Below are 22,655 nucleotides of genomic sequence, written 5' to 3'. Positions count from 1 at the left end.
TTTTGGACTGGGGAAGAGGTGTGAAAGCAGTGTGTACGTAAACAGTCCATGCGTAACTTAGGCCGGGGACAAACATTCAGAACAGCATGTTAAAGCTGCGTGAGTAGAAGGGGCATTTGCAGAGTGCCCCTTAAACATAGTGAGGTCGGGGTTGCACACTCAGACACTCCTATGCAGTGGTGTGTAAAAACCACGTAGCTAGAGAAGCATCAAGGGGCGAGACCGTGAGTACAGACGGCGGCTGGCTCGGATGCAAGGAATTCACAGGGAGGGGTTCCGGAGATAGAGAAGGGACAAGGCTCTGTGAGACAGGGAGGTCCCAGGAATACAGCTCTCCTGTGAAAGACTCATAGAGAGAGACAGAGTGAAATTAGTTGGTTTGAAGCATCATAAACCAAAGAGGGGAGTAAAGGGTTAACAGAAACAAGCAGACGACTGACTGTCTTCGACAAAGTAAGAAGTCTCACAACACCAGGTTAAAGTCCAACAGGTTTATTTGGCAGCACAAGCTTTCGGAGTCTCAAGCTCCTTCGTCAGGTGAGTGTGGAGTTCTGTTCACAAACAGGGCATATACAGACACAAACTCAATTTACAAGATAATGGTTGGAATGCGAGTCTTTACAGGTAATCAAGTCTTAAAGGTACAGACAATGTGAGTGGAGAGAGGGTTAAGCACAGGTTAAAGAGGTGTGAATTGTCTCCAGCCAGGACAGTTAGTGAGATTTTGCAAGCCCAGGCAAGTCGTGGGGGTTACAGATAGTGTGACATGAACCCAAGATCCTGGTTGACGCCGTCCTCATGTCTGTGGAACTTGGCTAACAGTTTCTGCTCAGTGATTCTTGTGTCGTGTGTCGCGAAGGCCGCCTTGGAGAACGCTTACCTGAAGATCAGAGGCTGAATGCCCGTGACTGCTGAAGTGTTCCCCGACTGGAAGGGAACACTCCTGCCTGGCGATTGTAGAGCGGTGTTCATTCATTCATTGTCATAGCATCTGCATGGTCTCCCCAATGTACCACGCTTTGGGACATCCTTTCCTGCAGCATATCAGGTAGACAACGTTGGCCGAGTCGCAAGAGTATGTACCGTGTACCTGGTGGATGGTGTTCTCATGTGAGATGATGACATCCGTGTGTTGTGAGACTTCTTACAAAATAAACCTGTTGGACTTTAACTTGGTGTTGTGAGACTTCTTACATCACATTGTCTGTACCTTTAAGACTTGATTACCTATGAAGACTCCCATTCCAACCATTATCTTGTAAATTGAGTTTGTGTCTGTATATGCCCTGTTTGTGAACACAAGTCCTCACTCACCTGAAAAAGGAGCTTGAGGCTCCAAAAGCGAGTGCTGCCAAATAAACCTGTTGGACTTTAACCTGGTGTTGTGAAACTTCTTACAATCATCGACTCGGATGCCATCATCTCACGTGAGAACACCATCCACCAGGTACACGGTACATACTCTTGTGACTTGGCCAACGTTGTCTACGATACGCTGCAGGAAAGGATGTCCCAAGGCATGGTACATACGTCGACATCTCCACATCATGACATTGGGGAAACCATGCAGACGCTACGACAAGAATGAATGAACACCGCTCAACAATCACCAGACAGGAGTGTTCCCTTCCAGTCGGGGAACACTTCAGCAGTCACGGGCATTCAGCCTCTGATCTTCGGGTAAGCGTTCTCCAAGGCGGCCTTCACAACACACGACAACGCAGAATCGCTGAGCAGAAACTGATAGCCAAGTTCCGCACACATGAGGACGGCCTCAACCGGGATCTTGGGTTCATGTCACACTATCTGTAACCCCCACGACTTGTCTGGGCTCGCAAAATCTCACTAATTGTCCTGTCTGGAGACAATACACATCTCTTTAACTTGTGCTTAACGCTCTCTCCACTCACATTGTCTGTACCTTTAAGACTAGATTACCTGTAAAGACTCGCATTCCAACAATTATCTTGTAAATTGAGTTTGTGTCTTTATATGCCCTGTTTGTGAACACAAGTCCTCACACACCTGAAGAAGGAGCTTGAGGCTCCGAAAGCTAGTGCTGCTAAATACACTTGTTGGACTTTAACCTGGTGTTGTGAGACTTCTTACTGTGCTTACCCCAGTCCAATGCCGGCATCTCCACAATATGTCCAAGACAGGAAGCCACAAGATGGCGCTGAGCAGCTCCGGTTGCGGAGAGATTGAATGGGGAGCTGACATTAGCTTGATTCAAACTGTCGCAACCGGAAACAAAAAGATGGTATCAAGCAGGAACTTTCAAAAGTTAATTGGGGGAGTCTGTGGGAAGGCAAAGGGACATCTGGTAAGTGGGAGGCTTTCAAAAGTGTGTTATCCAGGGTTCAGGATAAGCACATTCCTCTTAGAGTGAAGGACAAGGCTGGCAGATGTAGAGAACCCTGGATGACTCGGGATGTTGAGGCCCTGGTCAAGAAGAAGAAGCAGGCACATGACATGCAGAGGCAGCTGGGATCAAGTGAGTCCCTTGAAGAGTATAGGGGGTGTAGGAGTAGAGTTAAGAGAGAAATCAGGAGGGCAAAAAGGGGACACGAGATTGTTTTGGCAGATAAGGCAAAGGAGAATCCAAAGAGCTACAAATACATAAAGGGCAAAAGAGTAACAAGGGAGAGAGTGGGATCTCTTAAGGATCACCAAGGTCATCTATGTGCAGATCCACAGGAGATGAGTGAGATCCTAAATGAATATTTCTCATCAGTATTTACTGTTGAGAAAAGCATGGGTGTTAGGGAACTTGGGGAAATAAATAGTGATGTCTTGAGGAGTGTACATATTACAGAGAAGGAGGTGCTGGAAGTATTAAAGCACATCAACGTAGATAAATCCCCGGGACCTGATGAAGTGTATCCCAGGATATTGTGGGAGGTTAGGGAGGTAATTGCGGGTCCCCTAGCAGAGATATTTGAATCATCGATAGTCACGGGTGAGGTGCCTGAAGATTGGAGGGTGGCAAATGTTGTGTCTTTGTTTAAAAAGGGCTGCAGGGAAAAGCCTGGGAACTACAGGTCGGTGAGCCTCACATCCGTGGTGGGTAAGTTGTCGGAAGGTATTTTGAGATACAGGATCTACAGGCATTTAGAGACGCAAGGACTGATTAGGGACAGTCAACATGGCTTTGTGAGTGGAAAATCATGTGTCTCAAATTTGATTGAGTTTTTTGAAGGAGTAACCAAGAAGATAGATGAGGGCAGTGCAGTTGATGTTGTCTACATGGACTTTAGCAAGGCCTTTGACAAGGTACCACATGGTAGGTTGTTGCATAAGGTTAAATATCACGGCATCCAGGGTGAGATAGCCAAATGGATACAAAATTGGCTTGATGACAGAAGCCAGAGGGTTGTTTTTCAAACTGGAGACTTGTGACCAGTGGAGTGCCTCAGGGATCGGTGCTGGGTCCACTGTTATTTGTCATTTATATGAATGATTTGGATGAGAATTTAGGAGGCATGTTTAGTAAGTTTGCAGATGACACCAAGATTGGTGGCATAGTGGACAGTGAAGAAGGTTATCTAGGATTGCAACGGGATCTTGATCAATTGGGCAAGTGGGCTGACGAATAGCAGATGGAGTTTAATTTAGATAAATGCGAGGCGATGCATTTTGGTAGATTGAACCAAGGCAGGACTTACCCAGTTAATCCCTCTCCCTTTACTTCCATAGCCATGACAACAAAGTACTATGATGCTCCACCTAGGATCAATAAGACTCTTGACACAGTACAATGCATCATTGATCATTATACACAGACAATAATCATAGAATCATAGAATCATAGAATCATAGAAACCCTACAGTGCAGAAGGAGGCCATTCGGCCCATCGAGTCTGCACCGACCACAATCCCACCCAGGCCCTACCCCAACATATTTTACCCGCTAATCCCTCTAAACTATGCATCCCAGGACTCTAAGGAGCAATTTTTTTTTTTTTTAACCTGGCCAATCAACCTAACCCGCACATCTTTGGACTGTGGGAGGAAACCGGAGCACCCGGAGGAAACCCACGCAGACACGAGGAGAATGTGCAAACTCCACACAGACAGTGACCCGAGCCGGGAATCGAACCCGGGATCCTGGAGCTGTGAAGCAACAGTGCTAATAAAGTCAATCAGGCAGTTGGATATCTGTTCCTCTTCAGTTGTATATGATGTTCTGGAATTTAGTTCTCCTTGGCCCTAGAAATATGATTTTGAATTTCAGTAGACTCTTCTCTTGGAACTAAATCGGTAGCATTCTCACTTGGTATAGTAGCTAAGACACAGTAATCAGGCAACTCAGATTTTCTGGTCGCCACACTACCGGAAGGACGTGGAGGCTTTAGAGAGAGTACAGAGGAGGTTTACCAGGATGTTGCCTGGTATGGAAGGGCTTAGTTATGAGGAGAGATTGGGTAAACTGGGGTTGTTCTCACTGGAAAGACGGAGGATGAGGGGTGACCTAATAGAGGTGTATAAAATTATGAAAGGCATAGATAGGGTGAACGGTGGGAAGCTTTTTCCCAGGTCGGTGGTGACGTTCACGAGGGGTCATAGGTTCAAGGTGAGGGGGGGGAAGTTTAACACGGATATCAGAAGGACGTATTTTACACAGAGGGTGCTGGGGGCCTGGAATGCGCTGCCGGGCAAGGTGGTGGAGGCGGACACACTGGGAACGTTTAAGACTTATCTAGATAGCCACATGAACGGAGTGGGAATGGAGGGATACAAAAGAATGGTCTAGTTTGGACCAGGGAGCGGCGCGGGCTTGGAGGGCCGAAGGGCCTGTTCCTGTGCTGTATTGTTCTTTGTTCTTTGTATTCAAGTTATTCTTCCGTAGCAGTATTCACAACACTAGGGACTAAAGAAGTTGGTTCCTCTGGAGATGTTTCTGGGAAACCATTTTCAGATGATAACAATTGGTCAGCATGGCGTTGCCAAACTAATTCATCTTTGGTTTGAACCGTCTAAGAAATTGGACCTGTTTTAGCTAAAACTATGGCTGGTACCCATTCCTCACTCATGCTAACACTCGATCTCCTTGTTGAAATTAGTGTTGTTTTTCCCTCACTTCTAGTCTAGCAACCTGAGATCATTGTTGACACTCTACTATCTCTGAAATTTCTGAAGGCAATAACAATTCAAGCATAGTTCTCAACTTTCTCTTGAACAGTAGTAATCAGGTGAACTTTGGGTAGTCGCATGTGTAGTGTTTCTATAAGTCTGAGAGCATTATTGATAGCGTGTTTAGAGAGGTAGTCACACCGCAGCTGAAGGGACCTGAGGAAGGAAGGGAATGTGTAACCACCTGGCAATCCAAGAGAAACAGGCAGGTAGTTCAGGCATGCCCTGGGGTCTCGCTCACAAATTGGTATTCCATGTTGGAAGCTGATGAGGGTGCTGGTTCCTCCAGGGAGTGCAGGCACAGCCAAGCTTTTGGCACCACAAGCAGTCTGTCTGTACAGGATACAGCAGAATGTAGATAGATTGCAGACTTCATAGACAGTATTCATAGACACCCTACAGTGCAGAAGGAGGTCATTCGGCCCATCGAGTCTGCACCGACCACAATCCCACCCAGGCCCTACCCCCACATATTTTACCCGCTAATCCCTCTAACCTACACATCCCAGGATTCTAAGGGGCAATTTTTAACCTGGCCAATCAACCTAACCCGCACATCTTTGGACTGTGGGAGGAAACCGGAGCACCCGGAGGAAACCCACGCAGACACGAGGAGAATGTGCAAACTCCACACAGACAGTGACCCGAGCTGGGAATTGAACCCGGGACCCTGGAGCTGTGAAGCAGCAGTGCTAACCACTGTGCTACCGTGCCGTCGACTTGGGTAGAGAAATGGCAGATGGAGTTTAATCCACTCAAATGTGAGGTGATGCATTTTGGAAGATCAACTTCAGGTCCAAATTATACAGTAAATTGCAGAATCCTTAGGAGTATTGACATCCAGAGGGATCTGGGTGTACAGGTCCACGAATCCCTGAAAGTGGCAACACAGGTGGATAAGGTGGTCAAGAAGGCATACAGCTTGCTTGCCTTCATTGGCCAGGGCATCGAGTATAAAAGTTGGCAAGGTATGTTACAGTTGTATAAAACTTTAATTAGCCTGCATTTGGAATATTGCGTGCAGTTCTGGTCACCACACTACCAGAAGGACGTAGATGCTTTGGAGAAGATGAAATGTAGGTTCACCAGGATGTTACCTGGTCTGGAGGGTTTTAGGTATGAGGAGAGGTTGGATAAACTCGGATTGTTTTCACAGGAAAGATGGATGCTGAGGGACGATCTGATAGAAGTCTACAAAATTATGAGAGACATATGTAACCCCCTGCTGACCACTATATGGGGCTACTATTTAAATATTCAATCAACAGGATCCCGAATTCCTAGCGGTTGATGTTGATTTGACTAATTCCCTGTTTACCCATAAATGTCAGTACTGTAATCGGAATATCAAAAATAAATTTAATAACACATATAATTAACAGACATAAAACAGTGAGCTCTGATCTATAATCGTTGGGGTCCCTCCGTTGGTGCACATATGGGGAAACTCATCCTCCATAACACATTTGTAGATACTGATCCAGTTGGACTGTATCGTCCCCACCAGTTACTCACGACACCCACACACAGTCCAGGAGAGACACACGTGTGGAAGATGATGCCGCAGGAGGCAGAGGTGCTGCGAGCTATCCGTGCAGCAACGTAGGTCGAGTGCGCTGAATGCTGTCCTCCTCGGCAGTAATGAAAAGAACAGGCAGGGGAACGCCTGGCTGCCTCTCCCTCCAAACCGAATCCTCCCTGCCTGGAAAAAGCTCTCTCTCTCTTCAGCTCTGCACCTTCAGCTCTCCACTCTTCACTTCCTGGTGCCTTTTTTTTTCCTCCCGCCCCCAGAGCAATCCCATTGGCCCAGCCCACATCACTCAACCAACAGCATCTTGTTCACAGCACCCGCCCGGCAAACAGGACACTGAAGCCCACCAGGGACAAAGAACACTGGTAACTGTCTTCCCCACAAATTTTCCTCAGTCCCTTAGACATAGATAGGTGGATAGTCAGAGGCTTTTTCCAGGATGGAAGAGTCGACTGCAAAAGGATACTGGTTTAAGGTGAGAGGTGGCAAGCCTAGGGAAGATGTGTGGGGAATGTTTTTCACCGGAGAGTGGTGGGTACCTGGAACACATTGCCAGTGGAGGTGGTGGAAGCAGTCACATTAGCAACCTTCAAGGTATATCTTGATAGGCCCATGAATGGGAAGCAAACAGAGGGATAGAAACCGCGCATTGGTGCAGCCTAGGTGGGCCGAAGGGCCTATTCCAGTGCTGTATTGCTCTTTGTTCTTTGTTTTTTTATATTGAATTTCACTTGAACTCCCTTCAGTGAGCCAAGTGTTTTTTTGAATAGACTTGCATTTATCCAGAAGGTGCCGTAGGTCTGTTTTGTCATTGACCAGTGTGTTGACAGCACTCCAGTTAAGATTTATCTTCTCCAACCATGATCTCCCAAATAGAGCTGGAAAATTACCACAGACCACATGGAGAGGCAACTCCGCTGTCTGTCCACTCAACTCCACATTGACCATGATGTAACCTTTTAACGACATAATTGCTTCCATGTATATCTTTAAAATCATATCAGCTGCTTTTAAGTGAAGATGCTTCAGTTTTTGTTGATATGTTGTCTCAGTAGTTAAAGCTACAGCATGAACCTCCAGCCTAATATGTTGTCCACTTAATTTCAGAATCATCCAGAATCTATGTGATTCACGCTGTATGGGTAAAATGTTCAGTTGGAAATCTTCATGTTTCTGGATATTCTCTTCTTCACAGTCATAATTCTTTTTTTCCATGTTGTAAATTCTTTTTGTAGAATTTAACTTCTTCTTCTTGAAGATACTCAGATTCTTTTTCTGAATATTCTTCACAGGGGACGCTGGTCTTGCCCAACAAGCTTTTGCAATGTGACCCATTTTGCTACAGTTCTTGCATTGACTATCTTTGCCCTAGTGTTGACTCACTGAAAGATCACACTGTGATTTCTATTGCTGCCTTTAAAGTCAATAGCTCTTCAATAAGCAATCTTCTTTGGAAACCACAAACTAGACAATCATGAAGAGAATCTTCTAATGATTTGCCAAACTCACAATGTTGTGCCAGCCTTTTTAAGGTTGCCCCAAACTGAGCAATGCTTTCGCCTTCCATTTGATTCCTCCTGTGGAACCTGAACCGTTCTGATGATCAGTGGCTTTGGAGAATAATGCTCTTCAAGGATCTTTGTCAAGTCATCGTAAGTTTTGGTTCCTGGCTTTGTTGGATGAACCAAGCTTTGGAGCAAATTAAAAGTTTTTGTTCCAACTTTCTTCCCATCCCGCTCTCACAGGCTCCAGTGAAGCCAGTGTGGAAGAGCTTTGGGACAAGATCAAATCTGTGTGAATTACCTGACAGAGGAACTAAGGCCAGTTAATAAGAAGGGGCAGGGATAAAATGACCCTTCTGGAAGGCCTTGAACCCATGTGAGGTTGAGAAAATATATAAAGGGACAGATTCTCTGTGACAAAGTCTGTAAACAGCCCAACCTTCTTAAAAAGATCACATTTTGGGACTCTGAAAATTGTAAGAACTGGTTGGACCCAGCGAAGGAAGTGAAAAAGCAAATCTGATGTGGTTTGCATTCAACGTAAGGTTTTACCCTCCAGATTCTGCCCAGCTCTCTGAGAACATTACCAGAACTAATTTACAATCATGTGAACAGAATCGAGCCCGGACTTGGAATTAAAGCAGGATCAAAAACAGGAGGCTTTTGAAAAGAAAGAGGAAGTAGCTGAACAACAGCAGCGTGTCGAGAAAAGTAGGAAGAAAGAATTAGATTGCCAATGCTTTCTCACGACTTTGATCGAGACTTTTTGGCTGCTGCATCTCACAATAAGCGAACATCAGCTTTTCCTTCTGAACTTCTGCCAATTTGAGTGGATTAAGTCTATACAGATATTGTTCAATTGGAATAGCATTTTCTACATCTACATCATGCGCAATTACTTTCATACTTCCCAGTTTATTCCCACCTATATAACTATGTGATTGTAATAAGCCTTTTAGGTCATTTTGATTTTCCACCAGAAGATAACTCAATAGTTCATTCTAATTTCTGGTTACTTCCTCATTTTCCAATCTGATTTGAGGATGTCAAATTCAGAATCATCTTTCTTTACTTTGATTTGCAACAACGAACATATCCCGCTTCTGCTTTCCTTCCCTATCAAAATACCGGTTGAGCTTATCAACATGACACAGTGAGTTTTCCTTCTATCGAGCGATCTTATCAAATAATTCACCTCACTCAATTTTCTTTTGATTTGATAAGGCCTACTAAAACTTGTTATTAATGGTTCATCTACCTCTAATAATAATACAAATATTTTATCCCCACGAGCAAAACTATGAATTTTTGACTTCTTATCTGCTTTTTTTTTCATCACACATTGGGGGGAATTTTACCATTTTGAGTCTCAGTGCCGAATCCGTGCGTCAAATAGATCCGCGCCTGGAATCCTCTTTGCAACGCGCCCATACGTGTTTTGCCGGCTCCGGCCCGATCCACGCTGTGGGCGGGGCTTAGCGCTGGCGGACCAATCGGAGCTCTGAACTGCGCATGCGCAGTTCAAAAAAAACCTGACAGAGCGCGCTCGGGCGCGAAGAAAAAAGCAGAGAGAGCAGAGAGCGGCTCTCTGACGTTCATCCGCTGGTCAGGGAGGGGGCGGGGGTGGGGGAAGAGGGGTGATGTGACCGATCATCCCCCCGGGGGGGGAGGGGAGGGGGTGACATATCATCCCCTGGGGTGGGGGGGGGGGGGGGGGGCGGGGAGGGGGTGTGACGTCTCATCCTCTGGTTGGGGCGGGGGTCGGCTGCCAGCCTACGGCCGATCCCTCCTGCTGGAGTGAACGTGCGGCCATGCCATCCCACGGAACGTTCAGGATGAAGCGATTCCTCGCGAAGAAGATGAAGCAGAAGCGGCCGATTCCACAGTGTAAAGGGATACACCATCACTGGTTCACTACCAGCCACAGCCATCTCTCCCGCTCTCTTGCCCCTGCAGGGAAGAGTAATCTGTGGCTGGTAGTGTCCCAGTGATGGTGCCAGGAGGGACCGGCCGCAGACTGGCACCCGACCCCCCACCCCCGATCAGAGGATGAGACGTCACATCCCCTCTCCTCCCCACCCCCAGGGGATGATCGGTCACACCCCCTCCCCTCCCACCCCCAGAGGATGAGACGTCACACCCCCTCCCCTCCCACCTTCCCCCCCCCCCCCCCCGAGGATGAGACATCATACCCCCTCCCTTCCCACCGCCCCCCCAGGGGATGATCGGTCATACCCCCTCCCCTCCCCCCACCCCCCCCCCCACCCCCCAAAGGATGAGACGTCACATCCCCTCCCCTCCCACCCCCCCCACCCCCCAGAGGATGAGACGTCACATCCCCTCCCCTCCCACCCACCCCCCACCCCCCCCCAGGGGATGAGACGTCACATCCCCTTCCCTCCCCCCCCCCTTCCCGCCCCCAGGGGATGAGATGTCACACCCCCTCACCTCCTTCCATCCCCCTCCTGCCCCGACCAGAGGATGACCTGGGTCAGAGACCCGTTGCAGTCTCTGACCCCGCTCTTCGGAAGCTGCAGCGGCGACTTCAGACTTTTATTTTGCAGGTCGGTAACAGCGCGGACGCAGATTGGACCAGAAGACGGTAAAGTGGGATTTGGCGGTAGAGTTGGGCGCGCGGTTCATTAAGTCGATTTAAATGCATGCAAATGCATTTAAATCATCGGTCCGCCCGATTCAGGCATGGGCCGGACCCGTGCCCGAATCGGGTGTCAGTAAAGGCGTGATCTGCTCGGATTCGGGTGCAGATCGCGTTAAAGGCCCGACGCCCGACTTTACCGCGATTTCACGCCCGAAAACGGGCGCGAAGTTTTGGTAAAATCAGGCCCATTGTGTCACCTTTAAATGCTGTCTCATCAATTCACCAGGCCTAGTTAATCTCTCCCTAAAGTTTGACAATGTAGTCTCAGAACATTGACTCACCAATTTCTCCTTAGAACATAGAACATAGAACAGTACAGCACAGATCAATTTAAGTGCTCCTCTTACCTCATTACCATGATTACCACCTGAGGTTTTCCTATTACCTGGCATGTGACATGTACAACAAAATTCCAATACCTTACATGCAGTCCAGGTCAATAAAAATGTTTTTGTATTTTTGCTTGAGTTTTCATTACTCCTAAATGACCTCCTACTGGTACCACATACACTACCTGGAACACTTCCTTTCTATACCGTACCAGTAATTAAACTTGATGAAATTCTGCCCATTTTTCATCTGTCTGAATATGTAAAGGTCTCCACTTCCTCACGAAGACACCATTTTTAATGTAATGACACTCCAGAATACACTCAGATTCTTCTTTGTGTATGTTTTCTGATACAACTGCTTTATCTCTGCACCTCTCCGTTGCAATTCTGCCAGCTTTCCTGAACTAAAGATATCTGTTTCATCCGTCACCTGTTCTTGTTCTTTCTCAACCATCTGGTCAAAAATTGTTTCTGCTAACTGAACCTCAATATCCTTATCTTTACTCTTTGATTTCTCCTCCTGTCTCAACGTATGGCTTTGTGATCTTGTTATCAGACAGTCGGGAAAAATCCCAGGATATGCTTCCTCAGTTGTTTGATTTTCCATTGGCTTTTCAACCACAATAGGCATCACTCCCACCTGTGATCCATCTATTTCGTTACCCAGAATAAACTGTACCCCTGGAAAAGGCAATTTCTCTACAACTCCTATCACTCCTTCACCACTTTTCACTGGACTCTCCAACCTTGTCTTACAAAGTGGAACACTGCTCTTTTCACCATGAATTCCAGATACTACCACCTTTTCTGGCAATACTCCTTTTGAACTACATATCTCCTCATCACTCGCCATTAAAGACTGACTTGCTCCTATATCTCTTAAAATCTTAACTTCCTTACCTACTCCTGGTACACATGAGTAAACCATACCCACATATTAAATTCTTTAAAGAGGTATGGCACTTGCTTATCAAACAGCCCATGACCAGGTTGTACATCCTTTTGCACCTCTTTACATTTAACCATGGTTTCCTTTACTACTTTAACAAACCCCACTGGCTTATTCTGTTTCACCATGTCTGTCTTCCCAGTGCTTCTCTTAAGCCACCAACACTGTGACTTTGAGTGTTCAACTTTATTCCAATGAAAACATCTAAGGTTTCTTATTTCTCTTCCACCCTCATACGGTAAACAATCCTTACTGTCTCCACCAAGATCTGTTATGCCTTTACCACCTGAGCATTTAGTTTTGCCCCAGTTTGATTTATGAACAAACTCAATTGCCATTTCTGCTGCTAATCTTGTAGTTTTAACCCTCTTCTCTTCCACATTAGTTTTCAGTAATTCGCAAAGTGAATTTTTAAACTCCTCCAAGATAACCGTTTCCCTAAGAGAATCATACATCTGATCTATTTCCAATGCTCTTATCTACCTGTCAAAGTTACTTTGTTTAATTCTTTCAAATTCCATATATGTTTGACCTGGTTCCTTCCTTAGATTTCTAAACTATATAGTTCATATGCGCTGAAGATAGCTTTTTCTTTTACCACATTATAATCCCTAGATACCTCCTCTGATAGTGAAACAAACACTTCACTAGCTCTATCTACCAATGCTGTTTGAACTAACAATACCCGCATGGTCTGTGGCCATTTTACTTTTTTAGCAACTTTCTCAAATGGAATGAAAAAGGCTTCTACATCCTTCTCATCAAACCTCATCAGTGCATGAACAGATTCAAACACATCCCCACCAGGCCTTTGACTATGATGGGTTGAATCTTCCTCAATATCCTCATCACTACTCCCAACTTTTACCTTTGCCTCTGTCAGTTTAAGTTGATGTTCACTTTTCACTTTAAATTTCTGAAGTTCCAAAACTCTCTCCCTTTCTCTTTCTTCTCTCTTTTTCTTTTCCCTGCCATTACCTCTAATTCAAGCCGTTTCATTTCCTTTTCATGTTGCAATTGTTTCATTTGTAATTGAATTTTAGCCATTTCCAATGATTCAGGCTGTGTTTCTGTAAATTCTAAATCCTGAGCTATCACTGAAATTATCACCACCTTTATGTTCTATGTTCTGCACCCCTTCAGGGAAAGTCAACTGCAGCCTATTTCCCAATTCCAAAAGCTTCGTTTCAGCCGCCCATTGTAAAGCACCCCAAGTGACCTCCACACCCTGGAAAACTTTAGCCGCTGAAAGAGACATTTTTCCACAAGGCACTCCCTATTTAAACTAATTGAAGGCAACACCTGAAAACGAAAAACAGGACCTCAACACTCACTGCCTTATAGCTTTTAATCCTGGATGATCTCCCAATATTTTTAGGGTATGGGATTAGAAACTCCAAGGTATATTATGAAGTTAGATTAGACCTCAACTATTTGCTCTTTTGGCATTAATTGGGCAGCACGGTGGCACACTGGTTAGCACTGCTGTCTCAGAGCTCCAGGGACCTGAGTTCAATTCTGGCCTTGGGTGTCTGTCTGCGTGAGTTTCCTTCGGGAGCTCCAGTTTCCTCCCACAGTGCAAAGGTGTGTAGGTTCGGTAGATTGGCCATGCTGAATTGCTCCTTAGTGTCTCAAAACTAGTTAACATCTATCATTAGCCTGCATTCTCTGCATTCTCCTTTGCTGAGAAGTCAGCACCATGTAAAACAGCTGAATTTTAAATATACCCCTCACAAGAAACATGATATAAGTACATTTCTTAAAGGCACAGTATCATCACAGTACCCAATAAGTGACTCACTGCATTCATCCATTTGTCACTGTGCTTCATTAAGGAAATTGTGTTTGAAAGTTGAATAGAAGTGAAAGCTCTCACCGTGTGCTTGCATCTTGGTCCTCACAAGTGCCAGGGGGTAGCTGCCCAATTGACCACAGGTACTGGAAATGGTGCCACAGCCGAGGTGAACAAAAATGCCAGGCTCACTTGGGTTTAGGCCATATTTCTGACAATAGGCTTTCTTCATGCTCTTGATTGAATGTGAATAACACACACAAATATACAATCATTGATACAACTGAGAAGGAGCAGATACTCAAATTTAACATGACTGACAGATATGTTAGTATGTGCGCTATCGTGCTTGCTGCCATTAGGGTTTGGGAAGATTGGAATGGTGGGTTTGTGAAATATTCATCTGTTACAGATCAGATTTTGCTCTTTCATTTTGGATCTTGCCTAGTTGCAGTATAGTTGATGTAATGATTTAAGAGTATCACACAACAATGGCATTGGATAACATTTTGATCATTTCCACTCACTGACAGGATAGCAATGATAGATAGAGACCCTGAGTGCAGTCTCAGCTGTCACACCCAGGCTTTGCATTGATGCAGATGACTGGCAAGACATTGAAAGCTTACATCTGATATTATATTGACATGGAAGTGACTCAATCATACTGCTGTCAATTTCCAACTCTTACACTGGGCATAGATCATTTCTAATTACTGCTCAAATCAATAATTGCCAGAGTTCAGAACACTTATTGGGCGGCACAGTGGCACAGTGGTTAGCATTGCTGCCTCACAGCTCCAGAGACCCGGGTTCGATTCCCGGCTTGGATCACTGTCTGTGCGGAGTTTGCACATTCTCCCTGTGTCTGCATGGGTTTCCTCCGGGTGCTCCAGTTTCCTCCCACAGTCCAAAGATGTGTGGGTTAGGTGGATTGGCCATGCTAAATTGCCCCGTAGTGTCATGAGGACTAGCTAGGGTAAATTCATAGGGTTATGGGAATAGGGCCTGGGTGGGATTGTGGTCGGTGCAGACTCGATGGGCCGAATGGCCTCCTTCTGCACGGTAGGGATTCTATGATTCTAAGAAGGTAATGACTCATTTGACTAAACCAAGCGTAAAGGGCCAAATACATACTTCATTCAATAACTGGAGGTCATTTCAGGCAGATTTTTATTAATGACTGTTTTACTGAGTCTTAAGTTTCATCTGTAATTCAAGGGGAATTATTTCACCTCTGAGTCAGAAAGTCATGTGTTCCTGTCCATTAACTTGAGAATGTAGCGGACATTCACAGTGCAATACTGCAGTTCTGAAGCAAGCACAGGTGAAAGTGTTGTCTTTCACATGGATGTCAAAGCTCTCACTGCACTATTTGAAGAACATGGAAGTTCTCCCCAATAGCCTGCCCAATATTTATCCTTCGACCAACATCACTAAAACTATCTGGTTATTATCATATTGCTGTTGGCAGGAACTTGTTGGGTGTAAATTGGCTGCTTCACTTTCCTATATTACAACACTGGTGACACTTTATTGGTTGTAAATTGTTCCGTCTGGGGTGTCCTAAGGATGTGAAAAGCACCACAACATTTTTTCTTCTCAATGTGACTTCAATGTTTTCAAGAGTCAATTATTTGCACTCTGTTTCCCAAAGAGTGTCAATCCATTTGCCATTGGGGGGCAGATCAGAGACGTTTTACAAGATTGATACCTAGAATGAGAGGGTTGTCTTATAAGGGAAAATTGGACAGACTGGGTTTGTCCAACTGGAGTTTAAAAGAGTGAGGGGCAACTTGATTGAATCATGTCAGGGGATGGGTAGGAACATTCCATGACACAGCAGTGTAAGGAGGTAGTGAGATTATTTTCAAGCCACCTCTGGACCAAGAAGTCCACAGTTCCAACTGGTGCTGGGCCAAACATCCAAATTGCAGGAATTAAAAGGATTAATTTTATCTGGGAAAGTAATGTCACAAATCCACAGTATTTATTTTTGAAACTTACTTCATAGGCAGCAAGCTCAATCCCTGCATAAGGGATGATGCCCAAAAGGTTTGGCATGTATCCTACATAGAGGGCAGTGATGCCTTCGTTTTTGATGAGAAACTTCATACAGTCATTGATGCCTTTGTACTGTCCCGTGTTCCCCAGAGCCAACCTTGTCTTCAGTACCTGAGAACAGCAAGGATTCCTGATCAGTTTGTGAGTGATGTCAGTAATGTTCGATTTCATTGACATTGGGTTGGAGGAATTTTTCCAAATCTCACAAACAACATTAAATTCCAGAGATTTTATCAAGGTAACTGGTACAAACACATGAAACAATTGAAAATATCCCAGGGAGTGGAGTGAATGGTGATTATTGATGGGAGCGAATAGCAATCTGCATTAAAAACAGAAAATGCTGGAAAAACTCAGCCGGTTTGGCAGCTTCTGTGGAGAGAGAAACAGAATTAAGGGTGTAATTTTAGGAGGTTGATTCTAAGTATCCAGCTAACGTGAAAATAGGAGAGTTCCTGAACCATATTTTGGGTGAGTTTTCACACCCAATCTTATGCACGTAGTCATTGAATCATAGAAACCCTACAGTGCAGAAAGAGGCCATTTGGCCCATCGAGTCTGCACCGACCACAATCCCACCCAGGCCCTACCCCCATATCCCTACATATTTACCCACTAATCCCTCTAACCTACGCATCTCAGGACACTAAGGGGCAATTTTAGCATGGCCAATCAACCTAACCCGCACACCTTTGGACTGGGGGAGGAAACCCACGCAGACACGAGGAGAATGTGCAAACTCCACACAGACAATGACCCAAGCCGGGAATCGAACCCAGGTCCCTGGAGCTGTGAAGCAGCAGTGCTAACCACTGTGCTACCGTGCCACCCGTATTAGAAATATGGGCTAGACTGTTTCTAGCTGCAACAGGCAGTGGGCTGGGCTTAATTTATTAGCCAGCCTGCAGAGGAAGCTACTGTGCATGTGCAGACCTCTCATGCTGCACATGCCAAATTTCAGTAGCAGGGTTCTTGCAGAGAGAGCAAGCTGTCAGGCCCCTCCTGCTAAAGCTAGCCTGAACCAACTTCCCAACCCACAATCGTGGGGGCCTGCAGCCGATCGCAAGCCTCTCAATGCATAGACATCTAATCCCTGCCGCCACCCCCCCTCCCCCATCGCCCAGGCTGGTCAGGGTCCCACTCCCCCCTGATCCGACCCTGTTGCAGAGTGGCAGTTGGCTCCCCCTCTCCCCCGATCGGCCTACCCTTCAGGCCCCAGCACTGTAAACCCCACCCCTTTATGTTCCACCCCTTCAGGCCCACCCCGTTCAGGCCCCACCCCCTTCAGGCTTCTGGTTCCTGGGCAGTTGTGGTGAACCATGTTGGTTCCCACCAGGTAGTACTGAGCCAGGGTCTGGCCAGTACTATGAGTCTGTATATATGTTGCTGTTGGGGTTAGGGTTGGGTTGTTCTACTTGTTACTATTGGGGTTAGGGTTGGGCTGTTCTACCTGTATTATAGTTATTATGGTACATCCCAGTCGGGCTCCGCCTCCTGGGAGAGGTATAAAGGTCACTGCTCTGTCTGGGACCCTTCAGTCTGGGATCGTGTATTATATATGGTAGCTCTATTGTAGTAGTCAATAAAAGCCTTTATTTCCTCGAGCATCTCTAGCCTCGTGAGTTATATCGCGTATCAATTTTATTGACTACTAATTGAACTCTCATCGTTGAAAAAAAAAAGGAAAACGATACAGAGAGTATGGAGCAAATGTTAAAACCCGAACGTCTTACGCTGGACCCACATGCGGCGGGCGCCTCTAACACCTTCGACCACTGATTCAAATGTTTTCAGGACTACCTCACAGCCTCCGCAGCGGTCACCACAGACGACGACAGACTCCGGGTCCTCCACGCGAGGGGAAGCGACGCTGTATATTTAGCGATCCGTGCGGCCAAAGGGGCCCTCGAGCTTCTTAAGAAGCGCTACATTAAACTGCCAAACGAGATGCATGCTCGATATCTTTTAGCCACTCGACGACGGCAGCCCGGCGAAACGACGGAACAGTACGCGTGCGAGCTCCTACAGCTAGCCAGGGGCAGTAACTGCAAAGCAGTGTCGGCAGACCAGAACATGAATGACCTCGCTCGAGATGCGTTTGTGGCGGGAATCGGATCGTCTTATATCCGACTCCGACTGTCGGAGCAAGGTAATCTCGATCTCACTAAGTCTATAGAACTAGCGGATACGCTAGAAACGGCCTCCAAAAGCCTAGCGATGTATCCTGAAGACCACGTGGAGACAACGTGGCAGGAGCAGTCGCAGATCCCACCTCGTCCCTCGGGTCCGAAAAGCTGCGTGATGGCGCACCCACACTCGGGCCTGACGACGGCAGCAGCTCCAGGCGGCCCGCGGTGTTACTTCTGTGGGGGAGTGAAGCACACTCAGCAGCGATATCCCGCTAAAGCGGTGTTGTGCTCCGCCTGCGGCAAGAAGGGGCATTATTCGAAGGTATGTCGATCCAAACTTACTTCCAGGAACAGCAGTGCGGCCTGCGACTCCCCGGAGCCGGGTTCCTCGTCGTCGGCATCGTCAAGGGTTTCTTCCACGTGCGAGGCCAGGACGTTGCCATTACAGACGACGGAGTCGCAAGAGACGCGCGACCACCAGGGGTCGCTGATTTTGGCGCCATCGCCCACGTGCGACCTATGGGAGCAGCCATTTTGGTCGGCACCAACCGCGAATGACCAGCAGGGGTCGTCATCATCCATCTCAGCTGCCTGCAGTGGCGCTCACGAACCAACGGTGGTGTCGATCATCCTGGACCAGGCAAAACCTCACAGACTCGACAAGTCCATGATGGACATACAGGTAAACAAACACTTGATTTATTGTCTGTTTGACAGCGGGAGCACGGAGAGCTTTATTCACCCAGACGCCGTGAAGCGGTGTGGCCTCCAGATCCAACCTGTCAAGCAGACAATTTCGATGGCATCAAGGTCCCAGTCTGTCACCGTGCTAGGGAGTTGCGTGGTAAATCTAACGGTGCAGGGCACGGTTTACGAGAGCTTCAAGCTCCTGGTGTTGCCGCACCTTTGCGCGCCAATACTCCTCGGACTAAATTTCATGGTCCACTTGAAGAGTGTAACCCTACAGTACGGTGGGCCACTCCCTCCGCTTTCAGTGGGAGAACATCAGCCTTGCCCAACGCGCTCCACCTGTAGCCTCTCGACGCTTAAGATTACCACACCGTCCCTATTCCAGAATCTTGTGCCAAGCTGCAAGCCCATTGCGACTAAGAGTAGGCGTTACAGCGCTAAGGATCGGATCTTCATTCGATCTGAGGTTCAGCGGCTCCTCAAGGAAGGGATCATACAATCTAGCGCTAGTCCTTGGAGAGCGCAGGTCGTGGTGGTCAAAAGTGGGAACAAACCCCGGATGGTCATTGACTATAGTCAGACCATTAATAGATACACGCAGCTGGATGCGTATCCCCTCCCGCGCATATCTGACATGGTCAATCAGATTGCGCAGTACCGGGTGTTCTCCACCATCGACCTAAAGTCTGCCTACCACCAGCTCCCCATTCGCCCAGAGGACCGACAATACACGGCCTTTGAGGCGGATGGTCGCTTGTACCATTTTCTAAGGGTTCCTTTTGGTGTCACCAATGGGGTCTCGGTTTTCCAACGTGCTATGGACCGAATGGTGGACCATAACGGACTGCGGGCTACCTTCCCGTACCTGGATAACGTCACCATCTGTGGCCATGACCAGCAGGACCACGATACCAATCTCCTTAAATTCCTACGCACTGCATCTCGCCTGAATCTGACCTACAACAGGGAGAAGTGTGTATTTCGCACGCGCCGCCTAGCTATCCTCGGATACGTGGTGGAAAACGGGGTCATCGGCCCTGATCCAGACCGTATGCGTCCCCTCCTCGAACTTCCCCTGCCCACTAGCGCAAAAGCACTGAGAAGATGCTTAGGCTTCTTCTCTTACTACGCACAGTGGGTTCCCAATTACAAAGCCCGTCCGCTCATCAAGTCTACCTCTTTTCCCCTAGCACCAGAGGCTCGTTTGGCCTTTGAAAAACTAAAAGCCGACATCGCGAAAGCCACGATGCACGCTGTCGATGAGTCCATCCCCTTTCAGGTGGAGAGCGATGCATCTGATTTCGCCCTGGCCGCCACACTTAACCAGGCGGGCAGGCCCGTCGCCTTTTTTTCTCGCACCCTCCAAGGCCCCGAAATGCGACATTCAGCGGTGGAAAAGGAGGCCCAGGCCATTGTGGAGGCCGTCAGGCATTGGCGCCATTACTTGGCGGGAAAACGGTTCACCCTGATCACGAACCAGCGGTCCGTGGCGTTCATGTTCAATAACACGTTACGGGGCAAGATCAAGAACGATAAGATCTTGAGGTGGAGAATTGAACTCTCCACCTATAATTACGACATCATGTATCGTCCAGGGAAACTCAACGAGCCCTCGGATGCCCTGTCGCGTGGAACATGCGCCAGTATGCAGGAGGACCGTTTGCAAGCTCTCCACAATGACCTCTGCCATCCAGGGGTCACTCGGCTCTACCACTTCGTAAAAGCCCGGAATCTACCCTACTCGGTGGAGGATGTCAGGTCCATAACTAGAAGCTGCCGGGTATGCGCGGAATGCAAACCGCACTTTTACCGACCTGATAGGGCACAACTCGTTAAGGCCACTCGTCCCTTCGAAAGTCTGAGTGTGGACTTTAAGGGCCCCCTTCCCTCGACAGATCGGAATGTGTACTTCCTCAACATCATTGATGAGTACTCAAGATTCCCTTTTGTCATTCCCTGCTCTGATACAACCGCTGCCACGGTTATCAAGGCATTTCATGATCTTTTCACCCTGTTCGGGTACCCCTGCTACATCCACAGCGATAGGGGCTCGTCGTTCATGAGCGATGACTTGAGGCAATACCTACTCTCATACGGGATTGCCTCTAGTAGAACCACGAGCTACAATCCTAGGGGTAACGGACAGGTGGAACGTGAGAATGCTACAGTCTGGAAGGCTGTCTTACTGGCGTTGAAGTCAAAAAGCCTTCCAGTCTCCCGTTGGCAAGAGGTGCTCCCTGATGCGCTCCACTCCATACGCTCACTCCTGTGTACGGCAACCAACGCTACTCCCCATGAGAGGCTGTTTTCATTCCCTCGGAAGTCTTCCTCTGGGACCTCATTACCGTCTTGGTTGACGTACTCAGGACCTGTCCTCCTGCGGCGACATGTTAGGGCCCGCAAGTCCGACCCTTTGGTTGAACAGGTCCATCTCCTCCACGCCAACCCTCAGTATGCCTATGTGGCATACCCTGACGGGCGAGAGGACACGGTCTCGATTCGAGACCTGGCGCCAGCAGGGGACTTGGAAACCCCTGTCGCTCCCATACCTCCTGTTAGAGACCCCCCAACTATTGTTTCCCCTCCTGACACGGCGCAGGCAGCATCGGGACCGTCACTTAACCCTTTTACTCCCGTGTACAGCTTGCCTGAGTCCAGGAGATGGTCGCCACTTCAAGGCGTGTGCGAGCTCAACGGATTGTCATCACCTCAGGGTCAACCGGCCCGTGAGACAGTGGAGGAGCCGTTGGACACCGCCTTGGGGAGAACGGCACCGCGAGTGCCTACTCCGGTGTCATCGCTGGTGTTGAGGAGGTCACAACGATGGTGCGGTCCCCTTGACCGTCTGAACTTATAGACTGATGACCAATTATTCTGTGTTTTGTTTTGTACCCCGCCGGCCTTTGTCTTCAAAGGAGGGGTGAATGTGGTGAACTATCGTTGGTTCCCACCAGGTAGTACTGAGCCAGGGTCTGGCCAGTACTATGAGTCTGTATATATGTTGCTGTTGGGGTTAGGGTTGGGTTGTTCTACTTGTTACTGTTGGGGTTAGGGTTGGGCTATTCTACCTGTATTATAGTTATTATGGTACATCCCAGTCGGGCTCCGCCTCCTGGGAGAGGTATAAAGGTCACTGCTCTGTCTGGGACCCCTCAGTCTGGGATCGTGTATTATATATGGTAGCTCTATTGTAGTAGTCAATAAAAGCCTTTATTTCCTCGAGCATCTCTAGTCTCGTGAGTTATATCGCGTATCAGCAGTATAGATTTCAGGCACAGAGTACACGACCAAGGAACTTGGTAAAACTATGATGTGGAGATGCTGGCGTTGGACTGGGGTAAGCACAGTAAGAAGTCTCACAACACCAGGTTAAAGTCCAACAGGTTTATTTGGAATCACGAGCTTTCAGAGCGCTGCTCCTTCATCAGGTGAGTCACTCCTTTTGTTCTGAACAAAGTCTGAAATATATTGACAACATCAGAAGAGCCACTACATAACATATTAGTGATGAAGGTGGAATTAACTTTAACTACACAGCCTACCATAAAGTATCCTGTTTAACTGAAGTTTAGAAAAGACAGATACTGACCCGAGTGCCTCTTTTGGCCAAATAGGTTCAGAGAGAGTTGTTGAGGTAGTGCCAGACCCTGAGGGACAGACAAAGTCATGAACCCAGAGTAGCCGATGAGTCCAGAGATTGGGAAAGATGTTGAAAATTAAAATTAAGAGAAATTAGCCTTCAAGAGCAAGAGAAGTAATACGTGACCTCATAGAAATCATAGAAATCACAGTACAGAAAGAGGCCATTCGGCCCAGCGAGTCTGCACCGACCACAATCCCACCCAGGCCCTATCCCCATATCCCTACATATTTT

General features: G+C 47.4%; 1 protein-coding gene across 1 annotated transcript in view; it reads right to left on the bottom strand.

Moving 5' to 3' along the window:
• The window catches only part of LOC144511091 (mitochondrial adenyl nucleotide antiporter SLC25A23-like), a 119,171-nt gene that overhangs the window by 8,739 nt on the left and 87,777 nt on the right, over positions 1–22,655 (bottom strand). The window contains exons 5-6 of the mRNA XM_078241069.1: positions 15,906–16,073; positions 13,983–14,133 (exon numbers count right to left, since the gene is read on the bottom strand). Of these exons, the coding sequence (XP_078097195.1) occupies positions 13,983–14,133; positions 15,906–16,073 (319 nt within the window). The remainder of the gene's footprint in view (positions 1–13,982; positions 14,134–15,905; positions 16,074–22,655) is intronic.

This window comes from Mustelus asterias, chromosome 24 (genome assembly GCF_964213995.1).
Source record: "Mustelus asterias chromosome 24, sMusAst1.hap1.1, whole genome shotgun sequence".
In the NCBI taxonomy this organism is placed as follows: Eukaryota; Metazoa; Chordata; class Chondrichthyes; order Carcharhiniformes; family Triakidae; genus Mustelus; species Mustelus asterias.
Note: the sequence above shows the minus strand (reverse complement) of the source record. Positions and strands in the feature narration are given on the sequence as shown.